Source organism: Procambarus clarkii, chromosome 32, assembly GCF_040958095.1.
Source record: "Procambarus clarkii isolate CNS0578487 chromosome 32, FALCON_Pclarkii_2.0, whole genome shotgun sequence".
NCBI lineage: Eukaryota > Metazoa > Arthropoda > Malacostraca > Decapoda > Cambaridae > Procambarus > Procambarus clarkii.
The window spans coordinates 32,081,168-32,105,023 of NC_091181.1; the positions used below are offsets into that span (position 1 = coordinate 32,081,168).

The 23,856-nt window shown below is 41.1% G+C and overlaps 2 protein-coding genes across 25 annotated transcripts in view; one reads left to right on the top strand and one right to left on the bottom strand.

The window, feature by feature from the left end:
* Window positions 1–8,177, bottom strand: part of l(1)G0196 (inositol hexakisphosphate and diphosphoinositol-pentakisphosphate kinase) — a 224,990-nt gene extending 216,813 nt beyond the window's left edge. For 9 of the 24 annotated variants that reach the window (XM_069335147.1, XM_069335145.1, XM_069335148.1 and 6 more), the window contains exons 1-3: window positions 8,036–8,158; window positions 6,206–6,251; window positions 2,125–2,248 (exon numbers count right to left, since the gene is read on the bottom strand). In XM_069335147.1, coding sequence (XP_069191248.1) covers window positions 2,125–2,214 — 90 coding nt within the window. In that variant the 5' untranslated portion in view covers window positions 2,215–2,248; window positions 6,206–6,251; window positions 8,036–8,158. Of the gene's footprint in view, window positions 1–2,124; window positions 2,341–6,205; window positions 6,252–8,035 lie in introns of all 24 variants that reach the window. The other 15 variants (XM_069335156.1, XM_045744318.2, XM_069335151.1 and 12 more) reach the window with 5 other exon arrangements.
* Window positions 8,178–14,329: 6,152 nt separating this feature from the next.
* Window positions 14,330–20,676, top strand: LOC123759562 (C-reactive protein 1.4). The gene is made up of 5 exons (XM_045744671.2): window positions 14,330–14,762; window positions 17,876–18,011; window positions 18,690–18,907; window positions 19,077–19,223; window positions 20,329–20,676. Exons 1-5 carry the CDS (start codon window positions 14,652–14,654, stop codon window positions 20,485–20,487), a joined length of 771 nt encoding a protein of 256 aa, XP_045600627.1. The 5' UTR covers window positions 14,330–14,651; the 3' UTR covers window positions 20,488–20,676.
* Window positions 20,677–23,856: the final 3,180 nt, after the last annotated feature.

A 23,856-nucleotide genomic window follows, 5' to 3' on the forward strand; every position in this document is an offset into this window, starting at 1 on the left:
TGCTACCATCATAATACTAACAGCATTGTCAAAGATGTTAGTTTAGATAATTATGCAACCATTATACATGCTGTGAGTGGCAGCGGAAAGGGTACCGAAGCACAGCCTAATAGGCTCAGCAACAGAAATTCCAATACTGTACTAGTTTAGGTAAGCATGTTACGGCATGGCGAATTAATTGCGTTTGTTAACATATGCTTGTAATCATACACTGGGCACAGGTACTTAAAAAAAAGTGTGTTCGCTCAATTGGCGACCATATCCTTATCACTGCAAAGCAAAACCAATTATCTCGGCAACATTTTTCATCTTACACACACACACACCCAGGAAGCTGTCCCATAGTAGCTGTCTAACTTTGAGGTACTTATTTACTGCAATGGTGATAAGGGGCACCAGGGTAAAAGAAACTGCTCAAATATTTCCACCTCTGTCTGGGATAGAACTCAGATCCTTAGTACTACGACCCCAGAGCGCTCTTCACTCAGCCACGAGGCTGCCCCTGTGTGTCTGTCTTTATCTGTCTGTTCGTGTCCACAATGTGTCGAGGTGCTGGTGTAGTATACATCTGATTCTAAATGTGTCGATAGCTGGTTGTGCTGATCCCTAAGCTAATTAATGAGAAAATGTTCATGCTTGTAATTAGATTAAGCCTAGCCTAAAGAGGTTACACTGGAGAGAGGGAAAGACAGGAAGACAAAAAACACACAAGTACCCTTTACAGACATATACAGCCAAAAAACACAGTAGGCCTACCAGATTTAGGAAATGAAGAGTTAAGTCATCCTGGGAAAGGCAGACCTGAACATACAATTAGGGCATTCTTAAGACATTACATGTCAGCAGCACAATATTATGACCTGGCAATGAATTACGAACATAGTGACTGCCATGGCACGTCACGTTGCCCTGCAGTAAAGGAACTCTGAATATTTTCTACCTCTGATAACTTGCCTGGTTAGAAAGGTGATGTGAGGGGGCTTTTAATATGCACAGGCTATCAATACTAGGGAAATAATTGTCCCAATTCTGTTGTAGTTATACTTATTTGTTGCTGTGATATTATTTACTTCTAACACATCAAAGATAAGATAAAAAGCCAAGAAACTTTTTAAATATTCAAAGATATTTGCTCTATTATAGAAATATTGTGTGAAGAATTTAAAACAGAATTGACTCCTAAAGTTACAATGAGAGCTACACTGCCAAATTTAAACAGAAAGCATTGCTTCTGGAGTACATAAAGTACTGTACAACATTATGTAACATGAATGGCTTTATTAAGTCAGTGTGAACAGGCATTTTCAAGATGTGTAAAAAATCTATACTGCTGTATATGAAAATCTATACTAAAAAATTCAAACTATATAAGTTAAAAAAAAAAAGAAAAACGTGGCAAAAGTATATGGTATCTGAAGGAAACGATACATAATAAATAATAATAATAATAATTGAGAAAATTCGTAGGAGCAGTAATGAGAGTTCGAATTTATGCGGTGCATGTTCCCACGCACACACTTCTAGCAATTAGACCACTTACAATGATGCACTCACGTTAGTATGATTACGCTGTGTAGTAACAATAATAATAATAATAATAATAATAATAATAATAATAATAATAATAATAATAACAATAATAATAACAATAATAATAATAACAACAACAACAACAGAAACAACATTTGTGCAAAACATGCCACCAAGGGGATAAAAAAAGTCCCCCAAACATAATTTACACCTCAAAACTCCATGGCATGTAGGCTATAAACAAAATTTGTCCATCTTACAATAAACAAAGCATAGTCCTAACAAGCAAATTAAAAAGCATAAAAGAAAAACCAGGAAATTTATAGCAAGTAAAGTTACAATTAAGCATCACCGTGTATATCATTGGAAATGCCCTTTCAAATTGAAACAGTTGAATAAGGTACTTATATAAACTATTCAAATTAGTACGAGGGGCACCATGTTATTCCCATGCCTTAAAGTAGCGTTAATGATTAGTGGAAAATATTAACCACTCAGTCCCTTGTCTTAAAATAGCTTGACTTTATTGAGTAGTTTTAATCCATCACCCTTATGATCTAGTTCTAAGCAACAATGTACAGTTTCTTGTCATACCGTGAAGATATAAAAAGAGTCCCAGTAGGGCTCCACCTCGAAAGGATCCTTGTCGCAATCCGTGATGTACACGGTGGGGATGCGAGCCATGTGCAGGGCAGACAACACCTAGTAGTACTCTATGCTGAAAGAAGCCAGGCAGAGGACATGTGCTCTTGTGTTGTATCATATAAACTTTGCAAGATTATTTCTTCTCCTTTAAACCTATCTGTATTTCTGCAGTACAAGAAATATTTATCCTTTTAGTTCATTATTTACATTCAACAAAGACAGGAGTAAAAGATAAGAGAAATTCAGAGACTAAACATCTGCTCTATTATACAAATCATGTACAGTATTAAGAATATTTTAAAGCAATAGAATTACAATTTACTGCTACAGTATCACTTATACAAGTCACTACAGGATGCTGGTCTCACAAATACTACACAAGCTACACAATATTTCAGAAAAAGTTAGAAAATGAGAACCAATAAGTGCCAGTAACTACTAAGAAGTTAAAATTTCTTGCAAAGTTGAATTCAATCCATATCAAGCTGCCCATTTGTGTAACTTTAAGTTCTTTGAAAAGCTCATAAGACATAAATATATGAATACATTTAAGGTACAATATTTCTAATGTAAATACTCATCATTTCTCTTGGTACATTTCTTAAAATTGGGCAGAAAGATATGCAGAGATGTTACAGTGCCACAAAAAGAAATACATCACAGAGGCATGGGAACATAACATACTGAGTTAACAGCAGTCTACCAGAGTATGAATATCTTGGAACAAAAATGAATACTAGTTAATATTAATTACTGTATTTGTGTTGAATGAATTAACTACTAGACCTACCAATACTTCACTGAATACTGTACTATAATAAGTATCAGGAGATCAGTGTACAATCTTTACCACAATCTTTTATACTTTGCAAACACTAAAAACTCAAATACCATTCCATTTCTAAATTTTTATAAAATAACTAAAAATCACCAAATACATAAGTCAGCTAATGCTCTAACCCTTCCTTGTACATGCTATGCTGTATAAATAAAAAAATAAAATGATAAAATGCCTGTGCAAGAACAACTACAGTACAATACAGTGCTGTACTCACGATGTGAAAATATTCTCACGATACAACTTCTATTACACTATAGTATAGGTCATACGTTCAAACTCTTTTCTCAATACTGTACAGAACATGTTTTTGCATGTTACTTCACAATAAATCCCCAGTATGTCACTCGACTTATTTATTTTACAGCATTTTATTTTCCTCATAATCAATAGTGATTACAGTACTATGTACTAGTGAAACCCTGAATATGCATACAATTTTTCTTCCAGCATGCATTTTTGATCATACTTGAAATATTGCTGTGTTTTATATCACTTGTATCCGAGTGCTCTTGAAATACTGTACAACGTAACAGTATCTTATTTTCCAGCACTTGCATTGGTATGCACATAGCTTACAGTATAGTGACAGACTGCTTGTATTTTCCTCTAATATCCATTTTTTCTGAACATCAAAATATTCCAATATTCACAAATGCCTCCCTCCCTCCTTCACATTTCTCAAGCCAGCATGAATTTTCACTAATGAATTTGAGGATACATATAGTGTATGTATACTGTACTGTATACTGTACAGTATACAGACACTGTATGGTGTCTGTATACTGTACAGACATCACTTTTATGGTAATGTCTGTATACTGTACAGTATATAGACATCACCATAAAAACCCTTCTAGCCACAGTTATTTTCAAAGGATTTGTTTATTAATAAGTAACACTCCAATGAGATTACAGACAGTCACATGCTTTACGAATATCTTTTTTTCCAAAACTGCCCATTTTCCAATTTGGGTTTGTTCAAATAAAGTTTGAATAACTGGTGGGAGCAGTTATTTCTGAATAGAAATGTGCAATAAAGATGGAATTAGTTTGCCCAGCGACCAAACACAGAGCCACTTCGAGTAGTGTTTATACACTAATGGATGTCTCAATCTTTAAACTCTACCATGGCATTAGGTAATGTACATTAGAGTACATGGTGAAAGGCAGTTTGCTGAGGTTACCTCATCACCATTAATCTCCACTTGAGTCAAGCTCAACACTATCAGTATCCACCACCACCTTTTCTATCTAAATAATAATGCTTCATCGACTGTAATTTTCAAGTTAACAAGTGGATCAGAACTTATCATATTGGCAAGTACAAACAAAATGCTGTCGAATTTTTGCAACAAAACGTCAATTTTTTCCCTAGCTTTTCAGGATGACGAACCACTTATACAAACACGACAGGTTATCCGTTCAGTCTTATTCCTGAGGGGTTCGGAAAACACTGTGGCTGTCTGTACACCTAAGATCACATGTAAAATTTTACTGAAACACACATCGTTTTGTAATGCAAAAAATATAGTGATCAATACTTTTAGTACTAGGTTACAGAACCCTAACAATTCTATCTTAAATGATTAAGTAAAATATAAAACCTAATTCTTATTTTAATCTGCTAATACTGTTCTGTATAAACTACATAAGCTCGCTAATCCGAATCTTTAGATTATCCAGGCAGTTTTTAAAAAATGCTGGTGAAAATTCTGAAAGACAGGATGTGGTTGAATGGCTAGAAAGAGATGCCAACAACCCAGGATATGGTGTGATGAGCGAAGAGGAGGATCGTAATCATCATTCTAATTTCATCTTGGTCATCTAATTTCTACCTAAAAGTTATAAACAATAAATTATGGGTTTTAGAAGAAGTGGGTTCTCCAAAACTTATCTTCATGTAGTAGCGAAGGTTTGACTGTAGTACAATAATCAAATGAATACAATACAGTACTAGTAATAATAAAACATTACAAATTCCTTCAATTCTCAATATGTGTAGAAGATAAAAACAAAATGCTGTGATTTAAGAATTTAATCCTTCACAACATTTTGAATGGGACATTTTGTTTAGGTAGGAAAACTTATTATTCACAAATAATAATGGTATTTTTTCAAATTCATTTTAGATAACATCAGCTAATTGTCTACGTTAGAATCTCAACAAGTGTTAAGCTTATAATAATTTGCTGCAAAATGAAACATCTGAATAAATATGACATTAGCAGACACTAAAGAAAAAACATTACCTCTGGTCAACTACTGTAAACCCAGAATGTACCACAGGACAATTCATTCCTTCACTATTGCATGTTTATTATACAACCACTGTACTACTGTACCCGAGACTGTTCACAAGCAATACCAATGTTCAAGCAATGCTCACATCATCGGGCACAAACAAAAAATAAGCTTTTAACTGTGCAAATTATTATATCATAATTATTAAACTTATTTATACTATAATTACTAAGACTAATAGGAAAACCACCAATGCAAAACTCAAAATAAAAAAAAAAACCACACCAGTCACCTACACGGACTGGGGATAATAAATGGGTTCCCTTGTCCATATGACCTTTGTTAGGCCCACTTTGACATTTCTCACTGTACAATTAAGTACAAGTAGCTAACCAAATAGCATGACAAAAAATGGTTCATTTATAGTACTTTTATAATATGTAGCCAAAAAATATTTTAGCATTCATGCCGACTAAAAAAAATTAATTTTCCACCAAAGACTGATCCTAAATTAATGCATTTTAATAAAGTAATAATAAAATTATTTGTCACTCCAAGTAGACAAGTGTTTTGGATACCTTCCTTTAGGATTATAATACAAGACCTGAGTAATATAAAATAAAATTCAAGTGATAAAGGAAACAATTCAGCAGTGTAATAATGAATATACAAGGACTAGAGTAAAAAATATTATCGATATGTGAATACTACAATGTTCACAACCACTGCCCAAGTAAGGCAAAATCTACAACTGCTATCATCAGGGAGCAGCCAAGTCATTAACAGAATTTAACTCAAAACCGAATACACAAAAACAAGCCGAGGGTGTTGGATAGTTGCCATCACCAAGAATAAATAAACACACTGAAAAATATACAATACTCATCAAAATATTATTAAAAGATACTAAACATGCATTATAAGCAATTATCAGATATGGGTACTTACCCTTCCTCCACGACTCTGTGATCTCTTCAGCATACCCGCATAATCCCTGAAAAAAAAATTCAAAGGAAAATTACATAATTAATACTGATTAGACCTTTGCCAGAGTATTTCACATGCTCCTGAATAATATGTACAGTACTATGGATAATAATGTTCACTGTGGTTATTAAATAACCGCTCAATTAATTTAATTATTATAGCGTTGCTCAAGAATGCAAACAGGTTTATTATAGAAAGAAACAAGGCTTTCCTTCACCTACGAAAATAACTTCTGAGCAGTACACTTAGCTGCTCTCTAAAGCATGATCCTTTCTGGCTATATTGGAAAGGAATCGTAGACAATCAGGGCAAATAAAAATTTCACACCAGCACAGCAGGGATATTTCCAAATCAAGCCAGCCTGGGTCATATTGGTGCTTGGCAGACATGTAAGAAACACTCAGCCAAGAGGAAGAAGGGAACTATAAGGAGAAAGCACCAAGCCTTTATGATTATATAGGACTTGGAAAGGTTCAGGATAAGGATTTGAGATGGGACAGGGGAAAAGGAAAGTTACCCCAAGCACTTTGACGGTCGGGGCTTGAATGCCAACTTGCAAGCGAGATGGTCGCTATTCCATCCACCCAAACTCTGAATGATCTTCAGAATATTAATTCATACTCATAGCTCAATTTTACATCACAGAGCCAGGAGGGGCTTGGAAAGTAAAACTTTCAAAATGACCTACAGGTAAACCGACTGGTAATTTTTTAATGTACAGTACCTGGGAAACTGGTACCAGTTTTTCCCATGTGATACCTTATCAAAGACTTTAGCAAAATCCATGTACTGTATACTACATCCACAGTAAGTCCTTTGAGTAGCTGTTTAGTTTCCAAAAATGTGAGCAGGTTTGTAAGGCAGGATCTGTTTTTAACAAACCCACGCTGCGTCGATTTTACAAGACTGTTCACTGAAAGATGGTGAATGATTCCCTCCCTTCGTTACTTCCTATCTGTGCCACCAAGAGGTTGTACACCAAAAGTTGCTCAACGAAGTGTTGGTGGTCTTGCCTCTTGAGGAAGATGAACTTTGTTTGGCTACCAGAGCTACAATTTAAAAAAAAAAAATTAAAAACTATTCCATCAAGGAAGCAATTTATAATGGGCCAAAGTGTGAAGTGAGTAAAGAAATCGTCTTTGAAGAATTTCTAGAAGAAAATCCTCACAGCTATGGTCAATGATGAAGAGGAAAATAATAGAATTTTTAAGGATTTACATATGAAATGCATGGAATGTTCAGAAATGCAGGTGAAAATTTAGAAAGACAGGATGTGGCTGAATGCCTAGAAAGAGATGCTGATAACCCAGGATATGGTGTGGTGAGCAAAGAAGAGATCCTACAGTCTCTAACTGGTGAGATCGATGAAGAAAAGGAGGATGAAGATAGTAATGAGGAACCACAAACACAGTTTACTCATGTCATCTGCTGACAAGTTAATTTTCCATCCAACTGTGCTAATCCAAAAGTTGGAAATGTGTACTGTATCATTTATAAATATAGATCAGTACCTGATGCAAACCAAACCGCTAATCTTCAGAGACCAATTAACAGAGGAGGCAAACTTAACTATTCTATAGTTAAGTAACTATTAACTATTTATTATAACCATAACCCCCCAACCCCAGCAGCCCCCCTAAACCCCAGCAGCCCTGGCCAATGACGGATCAATGCCACAAACACCTGACTGCCACCAACACACAACCCCACACCCACCTACAACTCAACACCTTCCCTCTTACACACACAACACGCCAAGATATCCAGAAATGCATTAAATAAGTTACCTACCAGTGCTGCCTTTAGGTTCTTCTCCTTCCTAGCGTGAAAGTCATGAATGAGGCGGCCCCCGCGAGGTAATTCCCAGACACACAAGCAGAGCGACAGACGACACTCACCAACACAACCAAACTCTCAACATCATTAGTCCAATTTTTTAACATAACCTATGTATTCGCTTTAATTTCCTAATGTCTTTTTAATTTTTACTTATTGTATCATTTTTCTGCATATATTTTCGGAGTAAAACTATGTGTTTATTTGTATTAAACAGTTTTACATGCTTGTGGACATCATGGCTCTGTCAGAAAGGCAACTTGTGGGATAGGGCAGTCAGTCCTATCATCATCAAACTTATGCTACCTTATTACTCAAAATCAAAATAATAATGAACTACCAATGTAATGATATAATATATGATATAGATTTGATATTGGTAATCTTATATTAGCAACAAAACATTGAGAAGAATGTGCGATATCTTGTCCATGTTGGCTGCCTTGGGTAAACATATAATAATAGCAGACGACATGAATTACTCCAAACGTTATGCATAATCTTAGTACAAGAATGTCGCTCTGTGCTCATATTACAGTACTGGTCATGTTACTGACACTATCGGCAAATTTCGTTTATCGGCGGATTGTACTCTAGTATTATTCTTGTGCCCAAACAAATTTGCATTGCTATTTTTTTTTTTTTTTTACTCAGTGAACTTTAAACTATTATATTGGTGTCCTTCCCCCTTTGGGAACTGACCTACATTTACTAAACTGGTTTAGGCCAAAGCCTACACGAAGGCAGCCTCTACCAGTGAAATGTCAGCGCTGCCCAAAACCCTGTATCTGTGATCCGTAATTAGTGTCATTATAACTGCCCGAAACGTTTACCTGACAGGAAGCCGGCGGCTTGTTGAAGGTCTAAAATTTGTGGCGTTGCAAGACTCTGTGAACACCAATGTTATATATTCTCACAATCCAATGTACCTTCTTGTATATAAATAAATACAAAATATAATAAAAATAATTAGTGCAAATTAAATAAGATTTTGATGTAAATTATTTCATATGAAGTATTTAAAAGTACTGTAGGTATTTTGTACCTCAAATCGGGACCTACAAATGCCAATTAAATTAATGCCTACAAACCTTGTTTGACTTCATGAAAAACCCGGCATGAACTATATGCTAACTCATGCTATTCCACAAGAGGTGAACGTCAGCGGGATGTGGCAGTACCATGCATAGTAAATTTATTTCAATGAACTCTCTATCTTAGGTATTTTCTCCCCTGATTCCATGTATGACTAACCATCCTGTGAGATGGAAATATTAGATGAAATTGTAGCTAGTTTTTTTTATCTACACTGTGTAATCTTTCATATAGAATAGAGTAGCAGCACATTGCTGTGTATACCTAAGCTTGTTAATAAAAGAAGTTTACCTTACAGAGCTTCTTAAATATTGATGACATAGTGGGAACTTCCAACTGTTACGTACAATTTTCCTTATAACAAATGCAATGACAGTATTAGTTCCTCAGTCAATTTTGCTTGTCTGAGCAATTCTTATCGTCAATAAAGTAATTGGTCCGACATGATCAAAAACTTTGTTCATAATTCTTTGTCGACATTCATTGATAGTCGACTTTGTTAGTGCACTAACTTAGTAGGGGTTAAACAACGGTGCTTCGACTTATGTCTTCAGGCATCACATGTGGGTAATCACATTGATGATATGGGAAACATTTGATATTCTTTATTTTTATCGTAAAGTGGGTGTAGAAGGACAAGCGGATATTACATATTGGGGGGACTAGGAAGACCATGGTTAAGGACGAGGCTTGTGTCCACGTGGTCACCAGTCCAGTTACTGGTCAGACCTAATAGTGTAGTTCGACTGACTGATCAAAGTTCACACCATTCAGAGGTCCATGTCATTGACTTACACTAACCAACTAAGTCTTCTACCATCACTGCTATAAGCAGTTTGTGGAGCTACCAGACTCACCTGAGAGAAACGTAACTTTCCAGCACCTGACACCTATCATAAATATTATGAATCACCCTGGTTTGTGTTCCAATTAACACAAGACTTGAATTAATACCAACCACATGCAAATAATTATCAAAGAAGGGCACCAAGCCGGGAAGGCTATGTAGCAACAACCCACATGCAAATGTACATATATTTAGTCGTCAGGAACACAAGAATAACCGAATGAATTACTAAGAATTTACTGCCTGGTAAAAGGTGGTAGTAATGTCTGACTTTCGCTCAGCGTCCTTGACATAGGTACAAGAGGCCAGGTACTCTGTAAGGCGTTGTTCAAGTGACCTTCTAACATAACCAAAGTTCAAAACTACATCACATGACTGAGGGCAAGACAGACGCGCCAGTCAACATCGGTGATGTTTACCTGAGAGCCACTAACACTAGTGGCCTAGAAGAGGACAGGAAGCCGGCGGCTTGTCGAAGGCCCCCCCCCCCCATTTGCCGTGACGATCTTTTCCAGCTGTACTTTAAATGTTAACAGAGTTTTGGTATTTACGGCTTCGGCGGGTAGGTGGTTCCATGGGTTTATATAACCCTTTAGGTGAAGAAGCATCTCCTGTTCTCAGTCCTACATTGTGGCTTGTTGAGCTGCTTGAAACTAGTTGCTTCTTGTTTGTGTTACATCTGACCTTTTGAAGAAATTTTCCGGAAATGTTTGAAGAAAATTAAATCTTTGAATATGTTAGATATTAAGTCCCTGCACATCCTCTCATGTGCACTCATTATATTATATATATATATATATATATATATATAGTGTGTAGTGTGTGTGTGTAGTGTGTGTGTGTGTGTGTGTGTGTGTGTGTGTGTGTGTGTGTGTGTGTGTGTGTGTGTGTGTGTGTGTGTGTGTGTGCGTGTGTGTGTGTGTGTGTGTAAATCACGAAAAATAAACACGTGATTAAAAAGTGACAGTGTCAGACCACGGAGGAAAATTGAAACAGGAATTTCCTTAAGTACTTTCGTATATAAATACATCTTCAGAAGTAGTGCTCCTTCTGAAGATGTTGGAATGTGAGGAAATGAGCGGGCAGATGTGCTGGCTGCTGAAGTCACTTTCGGAGACCATACTGAATACTTCATACCCAAAATTCCTCTACAAATTAGAGGTATTGTGAGGCAACATCACCGTGACAAGGTAACTGAGGAAAGGAGGATAGACGAACAAACCAGTGAATCTGTACGCTGGTACAACATGGTTGCAACTGCCAATCCCAATCATTGGACGAACAGGAGGTGGCCGCGGGAGGGAATCAGTAATATAAATAATTCGTCTTGCAATTAAGGGTTGCCGGTGACAGATGTCGCCGCATGAGAGAAAACGGGACGCGCGCGCCAAACACGACGAAACTACGACAAACTACAGCGTTCGAACAAGTTCTAACACCTTCTAACAATCGTAACAACCAATATAAGCACACGATGAGTTACAAATAACGTGGCTGAAATATGTTGACCAGACCACACACTAGAAAGTGACGGGACGACGACGTTTCGGTCCGTCCTGGACCATTCTCAAGTCGATTTAACGACTTGAACGACGAAATCGACTTGAGAATGGTCCAGGATGGACCGAAACGTCGTCGTCCCTACACTTTCTAGTGTGTGTGGTCTGGTCAACAACCAATATAACAAGTTGTAATAACGTTCTAATACGTCATAAAAATGTTATAACAAGCTGCAACAACTTTATTACAAAGTTGTAACAAAAGCATCATAGGGACCGTTACCGGGGGGAGGTGGTGTTTCCGGGTGCACACACACACACACACACACACACACACACACACACACACACACACACACACACACACACACACACACACACACACACACACACACACACACATACACACACACACACACACACACACACACACACACACACACACATACACACACACACACACACACACACACACACACACACACACACACACACACACACACACACACACACATACACATACACATACACACACACACACACACACACACACACACACACACACACACACACACACACACACACACACACACACACACACACACACACACACACACACACACACACACACACACACACACACACACACACACACACACACACACACACACACACACACACACACACACACACACACACATACACACACACATACACACACACACACACACACACACACACACACACACACACACACACACACACACACACACACACACACACACACACACACACACACACACTCCCACACAACCCCCACCCCCCAGACACGGCCAGAGTGAGCACACTCATCATGACAGATGGAAAACACAGCCACGAATGAACCACTGGGATGTGAAGGCAACATGTCTCAGCTTACGGCACTCAGCGGATGGAATGTGCCAGGAAGGGACTGAACACTAACTATATACGTGGATATAATTTACACTCGGTATATGAGTGTAACTATATACTCGGTATATGATATACCGAGAGTGTCGAGAGTTGCTGAGAGGCTGTACCGAGTGTCGAGATTGACCTGTCCACTGGACAGTGGACAGGTCAATCTGGGGAGCTCTGTCACTCTACCCGTAAACCGGTTTCAGAGCATCTTATACGCACAGCTTTATATAATATATAAATGTGGGTGTGTGTAGTGATCCACTGTATCTCCCAGGGCACGGAGTCATCACGGAAGTACAGTAACGAGGGTGTGCTGACCAGTAACGAGGGTGTGTTGACCAGTAACGAGGGGGGTGTTGATCAGTAACGAGGGTGTGTTGATCAGTAACGAGGGTGTGTTGATCAGTAACGAGGGGGGTGTTGATCAGTAACGAGGGTGTGTTGATCAGTAACGAGGGTGTGTTGCCCAGTAACGAGGGTGTGTTGCCCAGTAACGAGGGTGTGTTGACCAGTAACGAGGGGGGTGTTGATCAGTAACGAGGGTGTGTTGATCAGTAACGAGGGTGTGTTGATCAGTAACGAGGGGGGTGTTGATCAGTAACGAGGGTGTGTTGATCAGTAACGAGGGTGTGTTGCCCAGTAACGAGGGTGTGTTGACCAGTAACGAGGGGGGTGTTGATCAGTAACGAGGGTGTGTTGATCAGTAACGAGGGTGTGTTGATCAGTAACGAGGGTGTGTTGCCCAGTAACGAGGGTGTGTTGATCAGTAACGAGGGTGTGTTGCCCAGTAACGAGGGTGTGTTGATCAGTAACGAGGGGGGTGTTGATCAGTAACGAGGGTGTGTTGCCCAGTAACGAGGGTGTGTTGATCAGTAACGAGGGTGTGTTGCCCAGTAACGAGGGTGTGTTGATCAGTAACGAGGGGGGTGTTGATCAGTAACGAGGGTGTGTTGCCCAGTAACGAGGGTGTGTTGATCAGTAACGAGGGTGTGTTGCCCAGTAACGAGGGTGTGTTGATCAGTAACGAGGGGGGTGTTGATCAGTAACGAGGGTGTGTTGCCCAGTAACGAGGGTGTGTTGACCAGTAACGAGGGGGGTGTTGACCAGTAACGAGGGTGTGTTGACCAGTAACGAGGGTGTGTTGATCAGTAACGAGGGTGTGTTGCCCAGTAACGAGGGTGTGTTGCCCAGTAACGAGGGTGTGTTGATCAGTAACGAGGGGGTGTTGATCAGTAACGAGGGTGTGTTGATCAGTAACGAGGGTGTGTTGACCAGTAACGAGGGTGTGTTGCCCAGTAACGAGGGTGTGTTGACCAGTAACGAGGATGTATGGACCAGTAACGAGGGTGTGTTGCCCAGTAACGAGGGTGTGTTGCCCAGTAACGAGGGTGTGTTGCCCAGTAACGAGGATGTATGGACCAGTAACGAGGGTGTGTTGCCCAGTAACGAGGGTGTGTTGCCCAGTAACGAGGGTGTGTTGACCAGTAACGAGGATGTATGGACCAGTAACGAGGATGTATGGACCAGTAACGAGGGTGTGTTGACCAGTAACGAGGATGTATGGACCAGTAACGAGGGTGTGTTGCCCAGTAACGAGGGTGTGTTGCCCAGTAACGAGGGTGTGTTGACCAGTAACGAGGGTGTGTTGCCCAGTAACGAGGATGTATGGACCAGTAACGAGGATGTATGGACCAGTAACGAGGATGTATGGACCAGTAAGGTGTACCCGGGGGGGCGGAAATTGTCCGGGGGACAAAAGTGTCAAGGGTGAATGACCCGCTGCGGTTTTTTGTTACTGACCTGAGAGCTTGGCCGCTTGCCAGTGACGGAACCTGTTGACCGCGGGGGAGGAGGAGGATGGTCTCCCGCCAGTGCGCATCTATTTCAAGTCACTGGTTGATACCTGGTTGATGGGGTTCTGGGAGTTCTTCTACTCCCCAAGCCCGGCCCAGAGTGCTCATCCTACAAGTCTGCAGTTTCTACCGAGTAACCTTCACAGCCGAGACGTCCGCTAATCCCCCGGTATCTTCCGCGGTCATTAGCATCGAGTAGACCGTCTTTTTCCAGATCCTCGGATCCGGAAGTCGAACCCCTGACACTACGAGACCTCGCACCAAGCACCGCTGGACTAAAGTTATCCCTCAAGGCAGGAGGAAGGTTGCAGGCGCTCTGTGGTAGTGGGTGAGGGATGAGTATGATGGTTGTGTGGTGGGTGTTGGTGGCCGGGCTGGTGGTGGGTACCACCCACTCCCGCCTCACCCACAGAGATGCCTCAACCTGTACTCCCACATTCTCCAAGGTAAGAAATCTCGCTCAAAATTATTACTAACCGGGTCTCGAACACGTTTACTTGGCGATACAATACCTGCTTGGCACTTTGATGATGATATATAACACTTAAACGAGCGGTAACTCTATTAGAGAACAAGAATTTGTAAACAGAAATTTTATCAGTGTATTGTAATAGTTGTGCCTAATGTTGGGGTGAGAGACTGGTGGTGTGTGGTTGAGAGTGGAGGCTCCCCCACGCAGGAACTGGTAAGTGTGTGTGTGTAGTGTGCCAGCGGTGGTGACTGGACAGTCAACACCAAGCTGAACAACTTGTTTTCTGTGATGGAAGACGGAGTGGGTGACTGTAGCGCCTAGAGATGGCTCTGGGCGTAGTTACTGTGTACATGCCGTCCATGGCTCTGGCTCATACAGTGACTATAGAGCCACTATGACGCTCATATTGTAGCTAGAGAGCTAATATGGCTCTTACTCATAATGTAACTGGAGAGCCACAATGGCTCTTGGTCATAAGGTAAAGCAATTATTGATCTGATTATTGAATTCGTGTATGTGTGTGGCTGCATGATCGAGCTACTAGCTCTTGGACCCCGCCGTTCCAACCGTCGGTTAGTTAATGCAGTGTTCTCATTGATATATGTCAGGTTAGTATAATTTATTCCTGTAAATAATATTAAAAATACTATTTTATTCACAAATATTTGCAGACAAAGAACACAAGCCAGGTCAACTTGGAGGTACACAAGTAGTGGCAGGTGAAGCCACAACTATGCAAACAGTTTCGGGCAAAACTTAGAATAATTCAGATAAAAATTATTTATAGGTATAATGGCGGTAAACACTACTAAAGGAGAGGTAAACATACGTATATGAGATGTTAAAATATATAACAAATGATATACAACATCAAGATGATGGTTACTACAAGAGAATGCACAGCACATATGACAACAATGACATAATAATTTGCATAATGACGTTTAGGCAAACGGTCCACTGACCAAGTACTCGTATGTAGAAAATACACAAGAATCTATGCAATACAGTAATCTATACTAACGAGTCAACCAGACCCCGTTCAATGTGAAATAATTGCTTAACACTGCGGTCACAAATGACCCTAAATGATCCTAATGACCAGTCACGACGCAGATAACAAGGCGTTAACAATACAGCATAACCGACAGTCAGGAGGCGTTCGTAGTTAGTTAAACTAAGGATGACGGTTGTCTCGTATGACGGTTGTCTCGGAATGCGTTTCCAGTAGATGAACGACATATGAGATTCAGAAACAAGTAGTGTATTGTGAGGACTAATAATAAACAGAAGCTCCCCTATGACTCTGTAATATCCCCATTGGCCAAACTATTATGTATTAACGACAAGACCTACCATTAATGTATGATGACTTACTGTAAATATGTAGCTCTTGTAATAGCACTTTCTCTGTAACTAGCTGACATTGTATCTATAAGGTGTGAAGGATTGAAGAAATTGTTTATGTAATAATCTAAGATGAGGTCTGATAAAGACCTTTTGTGCCCTCTGTAATGCTTTTGCGCTACCGCTCACAGGATGAGTATGGGGTGCACAATAAACTAGCCGCCTTCGGCGGCAACAAACAATCGGAATGCGTCAACTCTTGGAGTGGTGTTATCGTGTCGCTGGCAGTGACCACAGGTGACCTGCCTCCTCTGCCAGTCACGTGACGAGCAGTGACCTGGTGAGTGACCGCAGGGGGCAGGGGTGAGGAAGGTGGAGCCCCTGGTGAGTGACCCCAGGGGTGACTAAGGTGTTTACGCGGCGCGTAACCCAACACACGTGTGTGACACCTGGGAGAAGTTCCCGCAGCCGGCCGCAGCAAATTCCGTTATGTGGGCAAGGAATGTTGCCTCGCCCACACTCCCCACCTCTCTCGGACCCACCAACTTGGGCTGGACGGTAGAGCGACGGTCTCGCTTCATGCAGGTCGGCGTTCAATTCCCGACCCTCCAAGTGGTTGGGCACCATTCCTTCCCCCCCCCCCCCGCGTCCCATCCCAAATCCTAATCCTGACCCCTACTCAGTGCTATATAGTCGTAATGGCTTAAGGCTGTCTCCTGATAGGTTCCTTTCCCTTCCCGGAACAAAGAGTGGCGCTGTGAACACAGGTGTAGATGGAAGAGAAGTTTAATGTTGTGTAATGTGTATGGGGTGTACTAGGCCTGCATAGCTCTAGCACAGTACTCTCTTATAGATCTGACTGCTCTAGTACAGTGCTGTTACAGCTCTGACTGCTCTAGCATCATTGATCATGTCCTTGTATCGCCACTAGATTAAATAGACAAAATTTTGAATGTTCCTCACAGATGTAATTAAAAAGACAGAATAACGTACAAAGTATTGAGAGAACAATATATACACTACAGTCCATTTACGGGCGATTGTCCAAATGTTATAAGTAAGAAGATAGTAGTAGTAGTAGTAGGCATCCATCAGTCTCAGGAGACTATGGAGTTGCGCTCTGGTTGTCGGTCTGGAGTGGCCTCTCCAGGGCGCAAAGCCAGGATAGGTTGATATGGGGGAGAAGCTGTTACCCAAGCAGCAGGTTCCACCCCCTCCCCCCCTCTCCACGACGCCGAAAGTCTCCAATGGAAAGGCAAACGCCAATATGATTGGTTCCAGCGCCGACTGGTGATAAGCCTGAAAGACCATTACTATGTCGTGGTGTAGTGATCTAAGGCGTGTGCTTGGAAGTACCCTGAACAGGGGTTCGAATCCTTCACATTGCTCCTACTGGTGGTCTCAGTTGATACCTCGCCTTAATGTGATTTGTTTGTGCATAGGTGTACTGGCTTAGCACTTTCCCCTCATGGCTACCTTGCCATTTATGCTTGCATGAATTCCATCTCCATATAATACTTATAATAGATATTTCCAAATATCAAAATATCGTAAATGTTCTCATCAAAATTACAACAATTAGCCTCATATATAATCTCATCTGGAATATTCTTTTCAATAATAATAATAATTATGTGTTCATAAAATATACAAAATGAGTAAGTTACAGTCTTGGCAATCATTATACAGATTTAATATTTATGTATTAGTGTTGTTAAGTGCGGTTGTGTGTGTGTGCAGGTGCTGTTCAACCAGACAGAAGGGTCGCAGTACGTGCAGTACGCCCAGCACCTCCCAGACATGACCGGCTTCACCCTACACTACTGGATCAACTTACTCGAACCTGCCAACTACGCCTGCCCCTTCGCCTATTATAGTGAGTCGCGGTGTGCAGGTGGAGAGAGAGAGAGAGAGGCAGAGATACAAACAGAGACAGAGACAAAGAAAGACAGAGACAGACTGGCAGACAGAGTTAATCAAACACAGAGTGAAGGAGAATATGAGGTAAACTATGTAACTAAATCAGATTTAGTGTGAATTAAAGAGTGAGAGAGATATAGGGATTGAAACGAGGAAGGAGACAAACAGGGATAAGAAGCAGAAGTACTGAGGGAGACACGGCTTATTTTTATAGTTTCTTCTATAGTTATTTTTATAGCTGCAGTTATAAAATATCTGTATTGTCAGATGTCATGCGGATTTTTGTTTGCAAAAAATCTACAATTTAATTGGTTTTGTATGAAATAATCGTTATGAATTATTAAATGTTTGTATCAACTACCCACTCATCACCCACCTACAGCCTATCATCAACTACCCACTCATCACCCACCTACAGCCTATCATCAACTATCCACTCATCACCCACCTACAGCCTATCATCAACTACCCACTCATCACCCACCTACAGCCTATCATCAACTACCCACTCATCACCCACCTACAGCCTATCATCAACTACCCACTTATCACCCACCTACAGCCTATCATCAACTACCCACTCATCACCCACCTACAGCCTATCATCAACCACCAACTCATCCTCTCGCCACAGACGAAGCAGACGGCACGTTCATCCAGGTGCTTGTGATAACTCCACTGTCGACGCCGTCGTTCGTGCTCCAGGTGAACGGTGTGATAGTGAGCTTGGTGCAGCACAAGGTCAAGCTGGTGGGGGAGTGGCACCACGTCCTGCACTCCTGGCACTCTGGCACCGGCAGATGGAGCCTCTACGTCGACGGCCGCCTCGTCCAAAGCGAGACCGACGAGCGGGTGAGATGATTATGTTAAGTAGCAGCGGCGTTGGCATAGTGGTGGTGGTGGACAGGAAGCCGGTGGCTAGCCAAAGGGTTCCCCATTTTTTCCATATATATTTTGCAAGGTAAGGGGTAAGCATTAGTGTTACCGAGCGAGGCCACTGAACCTTGACTTGCCCACACAGAAGCGCGGCCTGGCGGTGAGCGGCGGCGGACGGGCCTTCTCCGGCCAGCGTCATGAAATTATCACCGGAAAGTACCCGTGTGATGGATGCGGCCACGGTCTGCACGGCTGGCTCACCTTGCTGGGGTTTGATACCCATGGAATACAGGTAATATAATAGATATTTTAATTTTATCCTTCCGGGGCATTTAGGTATAATAATTAATAGTGTGTTTTGGTTAGTTTTGCAAAATTGTAATTTTTCATAACTCCACAATAATGGACACATTATCTAAGAGTAAAGATGAATTAACGTTGAGTTATCGGTACTCTTCTGTACTGTGAGCACCGGGGCCAGGCTTGTTGAGTTCAAGTATGTTTGAGAAAAATACATCTCAAAGGGATAGAGTAACTTAGGCTATTTCTACCCCTCCCTAGGCTAGTTGAAACTCTGCGCCGCCTCGCCTTTATCCCTAGTTCCTTTCTCCATTTTCTTGATTAAATATGCAGTCTTGTGGTCGTCTCCATTTGGCCTTAAAGTCTCTCAATCCCTCACGTTTACATGCTCATCTTCCCTAAGGTGGTGAGGCGTCCATGATAATTTTGTGGCTGTTTACTGGGTGTTGGTGGCTCAAGCAGCCGCCGTGTCTCCGTCTTCCTCGTCCTTGCTGCATCTTTCACTTCTTCTTCATTCACTTTTTGTATATTTTGTGAACGTTTAATCTCGTTTTTTGCAGTTCAGTCATGTTCCTTAGCAGCACTACTCTTAACTCTGGTGCTGCAGCCCTCTTATACATGCGATACTTTAATGGACAATAACCTAGTCTTTGATTTAATATTTTAGAACTGAAAAGTATTTACATTGTTAGCCATTATCTTGTATATAAACATAACAATCGAAACGAGACTCCTCTTGTTGTCTTGTTTAACTTAATCTATTTAAAAAGTTACTGTGGTGTGAATCGCAAAATTATTATACTCTGCATTTATAAATATATAATCACAACTCCTGTAAGCCAACTAGGAGTTGTGTGGGTTGACCTATCCCAACCCGTCCTCATCAGCAAAGGCCAAATGCTCGTTAATCCAGCTCCCAAACTCCCTGTTTACGAATGAAAAACACCTCACACATGACTTACAACTGATGACGTATTTTTCTCGAGCAGTGCTTCGTTTATGTCTCCTGCTCGAATCCCTCCTCAATAAATGCTTTATCCAAATTCATGAGAATTCATCGTAAATTTATAATTGACTTGATATTGGGGTTTGGCCAGCGCGCCAATTACTGGATGACCCGGATGATGGTGTCGGTGGTGGCCGATGGCTGCAGTCCCGAGGTGGGCGGCGACGTCATTAACTGGAAGAACACACCCAGACGAGGCTACGGCGGCGCCATGGAGGCTCCCGCTAACTCCACCTGCGGTGCCTTCTGAGAGAGAGAGGTGGGGGGGGGGGAGGCAGTGGTCTTCATGGCATTCCCCCGCACACACATACATATATAGGTTAGATTTTAAACTTATTTATTATTTATTATGTATTAACATTATTATAAACAAATTCATGGCATATTAGTATATTTAATATAAATTTTGTATACGCTGAGAATAACAAAAAGCAGAATACTTTGCCATTCATTTTCCTCAAAATAAATCTATGATTTGTGTTTTTGGTGGATTCCTTACGGGTTCTTGGTGGGTTTCCATCATTCTGATCATAATTTCTTGACGACCGATTCAGCACAGGAACATAGAGCTTGTTTCCCGACTTAACTAAAGGAGTCGCTTGGACAGTGTAGTATGATGTTCCTATTCACGTCACATTTATTTTCTAAATCAAAATAAATTAATTAATGCAAGTCCTCGCAGCTGTCATAAGTTGCATCCAACTTTCTAAATTGATGCTAATAATGTGAATATTTTCCTCGTAGAAGTTTTAGTGAGAGACACAGCCCGGTTAATGATGGATTCGAAAGCAATTTGAAACACCATCTTAAACAATTTCATTATGGGAGATTAGTGGTCAAGTTAATATTCGTTAATGTTTAATTCAAGAATCTATGAGATGCCTGTGTCAATGAGCTAGGGCTGGGGAATATAAACCAATCACGGAACAAGTGACCATGCCATTATGGAAGAAAGGAGACTCCCACAATGGGCAATTGTTTCATGCTCAAGAACTCACAATGTTGGACAAACAACAAAGATTTTTTTTATTCCCATAAGGGAGGTCTAATTACCCAGGAATCTCTTATCCGCCAGAGACGTAAACATCAAGAAAGTGTCTCAAACTGCATCTGGATAAAGTCCTCAGGTAAAAATATGTGGATCTTCCACATGCGATTGGCTTCTTGACTTCTTTGAGACCACTAGAGATGGTAATTTTTCAAGGAAATTCTGATATATTTGTGTTTATTACACAAGACTAACAGCAGCAGAAAAAAAATGTTTTAGAATAGTTACTCCTAATAAAGCGTTTTAATTGGATTTTCTTTGATTTTTACTCAAGAGAAAATTACGTTCTAGTATCTGACCAACTCAAGTAAAATTTACACGATTCTAGTACGATCGACTTTGCTTAATGGTTTTGTCACTTGAGACAAATATGACAAAGTCCAATATTTAACTGACAGAAAAATGTATGACTGTGGCTTGTGTAGGACCAGAACTGGATTATGACAACTTGAGAGTACAGTCTGTGTATATATCAGACAGATATATGTATGTATATACGAAGGTATATACATCAATGAGTACCGCGGGATCGAGTCACCCAAGACTTCCAGTTAATTTCTCAATAACCCGTTTTGTCAGGTGCAGGAAGTCCCGAGACTTACTCCTGAGTATCTATCTGATGACCAAACCACACAGTCAGAAAATGAAGAAACGAAGACAGTTTCGGTCCGTTCTGGACCATTATCAAGTCGTGTGATAGAAGAGAGGAAGGTACAGACAAATATCTCACTTTAATATATAATAATATTAATTTATATATGAGAACAAACCTATATTTAATACATAATACGTTAAAATGGATGGATGCGTCTTGGAGAGGACGGCCGCGGCTCCAACAACCCTGGCCTGAGGACGGGTTGCCATATGTGGGGGAATACTTCACGGTACTGTATTACGGGCTCACCATAGCCTGTGCTACACGGACACTTTGTTCTGAGTAGCTAAATCTAAAACAACAACAACTCACGGTACCGTAACACCGTATATGCGAGCATCTCTCACCGCACAGGTGTGCTCCCCAGGTAGGTTGTGCCTTGTGATATATTAATCACCGTGAAGCCACGAGCCATCCTCCCACTCGTGATGATAACATTGTACTGTCTTGTTGATCAGACCACACACTAGAAAGTGAAGGGACGACGACGTTTCGGTCCGTCCTGGACCATTCTCAAGTCGATTTGAGAATGATCCTGGACCATTCTCAAGTCGATTTGAGAATGATCCTGGACCATTCTCAAGTCGATTTGAGAATGATCCAGGACGGACCGAAACGTCGTCGTCCCTTCACCTTCTAGTGTGTGGTCTGGTCAACATACTTTACCCACGTTATTGTGACTCATCGCTTGTACTGACTTACAAATGCCGTCGACTAGATCTCAACAACTTGGAGTCTCTTGTCATCCCAAACATAAGTAATTGTAAAAAAGAAGGCACCAAACCGGGAAGGTTATGCAGCACCATCAAATGTGCGGGATAATCAGAGGGCGCTAAATATCACCAAGGACGCCAATACGAGAACAGAAACGCATAAGGCGAACGATATCAAAAGTATCCGAGTCACCGAGAATACTATCGAGAGACAACCGACCGCGGGGGACTGTCGGATCCCAAACATAAGACTTGAGTTGAGCAACTTCTGTGTCCTCGACTCAACTGTTCACCCAGTAATTTTTGTCATCCTGTTGTCTGCTTGTAGGTTTTTTTTAATTTTATTTACTATTTTCTGCTATATATATAATCTTTTGCAATATATCTTTTGATTAGATATTTATTGTTTAATAAATAATTGAAGACGTATGTCTTTTCTCTGATACTACCTCATATAATATAGAATTTCCACCAGGAATACCTTTTTCGGAAATAAATATTGTGGGCTAAGGAAAGAGAACTATCAGGAGAAAGCGCCAAGCCGTTACGACTATATAGCACGTGGAAGGGGTCAGGATAAGGATTTGGGATGAGACGCGGGGAAGTAATGGTGCCCAACCACTTGGACGGTCGGGGATTGAACGCCGACCTTCATGAAACGAGACTGCCGCTCTACCGCTCAGCCCAAGTGGGTAGGTGAAGTAAATAATTCTCAAAAGTAAGGAACCAAACTGGGAAGACTACATAGTGGAGCTCCAAGGACTGTACACCGCTTGGAAGGGATATGAGGACAAGGAGGTGGGGGATGAAGACGAGGAGGATAAAAGGTGCAACGGGGAGATGGGGGTGGGGTATTCCTTGGGGGTATAGAACCACACCACCACCATGTACACAAACAACAAAAAAACTCCAAGCGAGTATGCCCCCATCAGCCACATCAGCCCCAGGTTTTCCAGAATAAGGGACTGACAGCACTCCATAATGTAGGCCATGATGGCGACCAAGGTGGTGACCATGCCAGAGGTGAGCCCTATCCACCCAGGGCTTCCCGCCAAGCAAGCCAAGTGGCCGTTGGCGCCCATGTCGAACACTATCTGGCCGAGGTTGAGGCAGATCTCGATAGCATACTGCTGTTTGTGAGTATGGTAAAGTTACTGACTTCTGCTAAGCCTATAACAGACAATGCAGAAGCCTACGCACCGG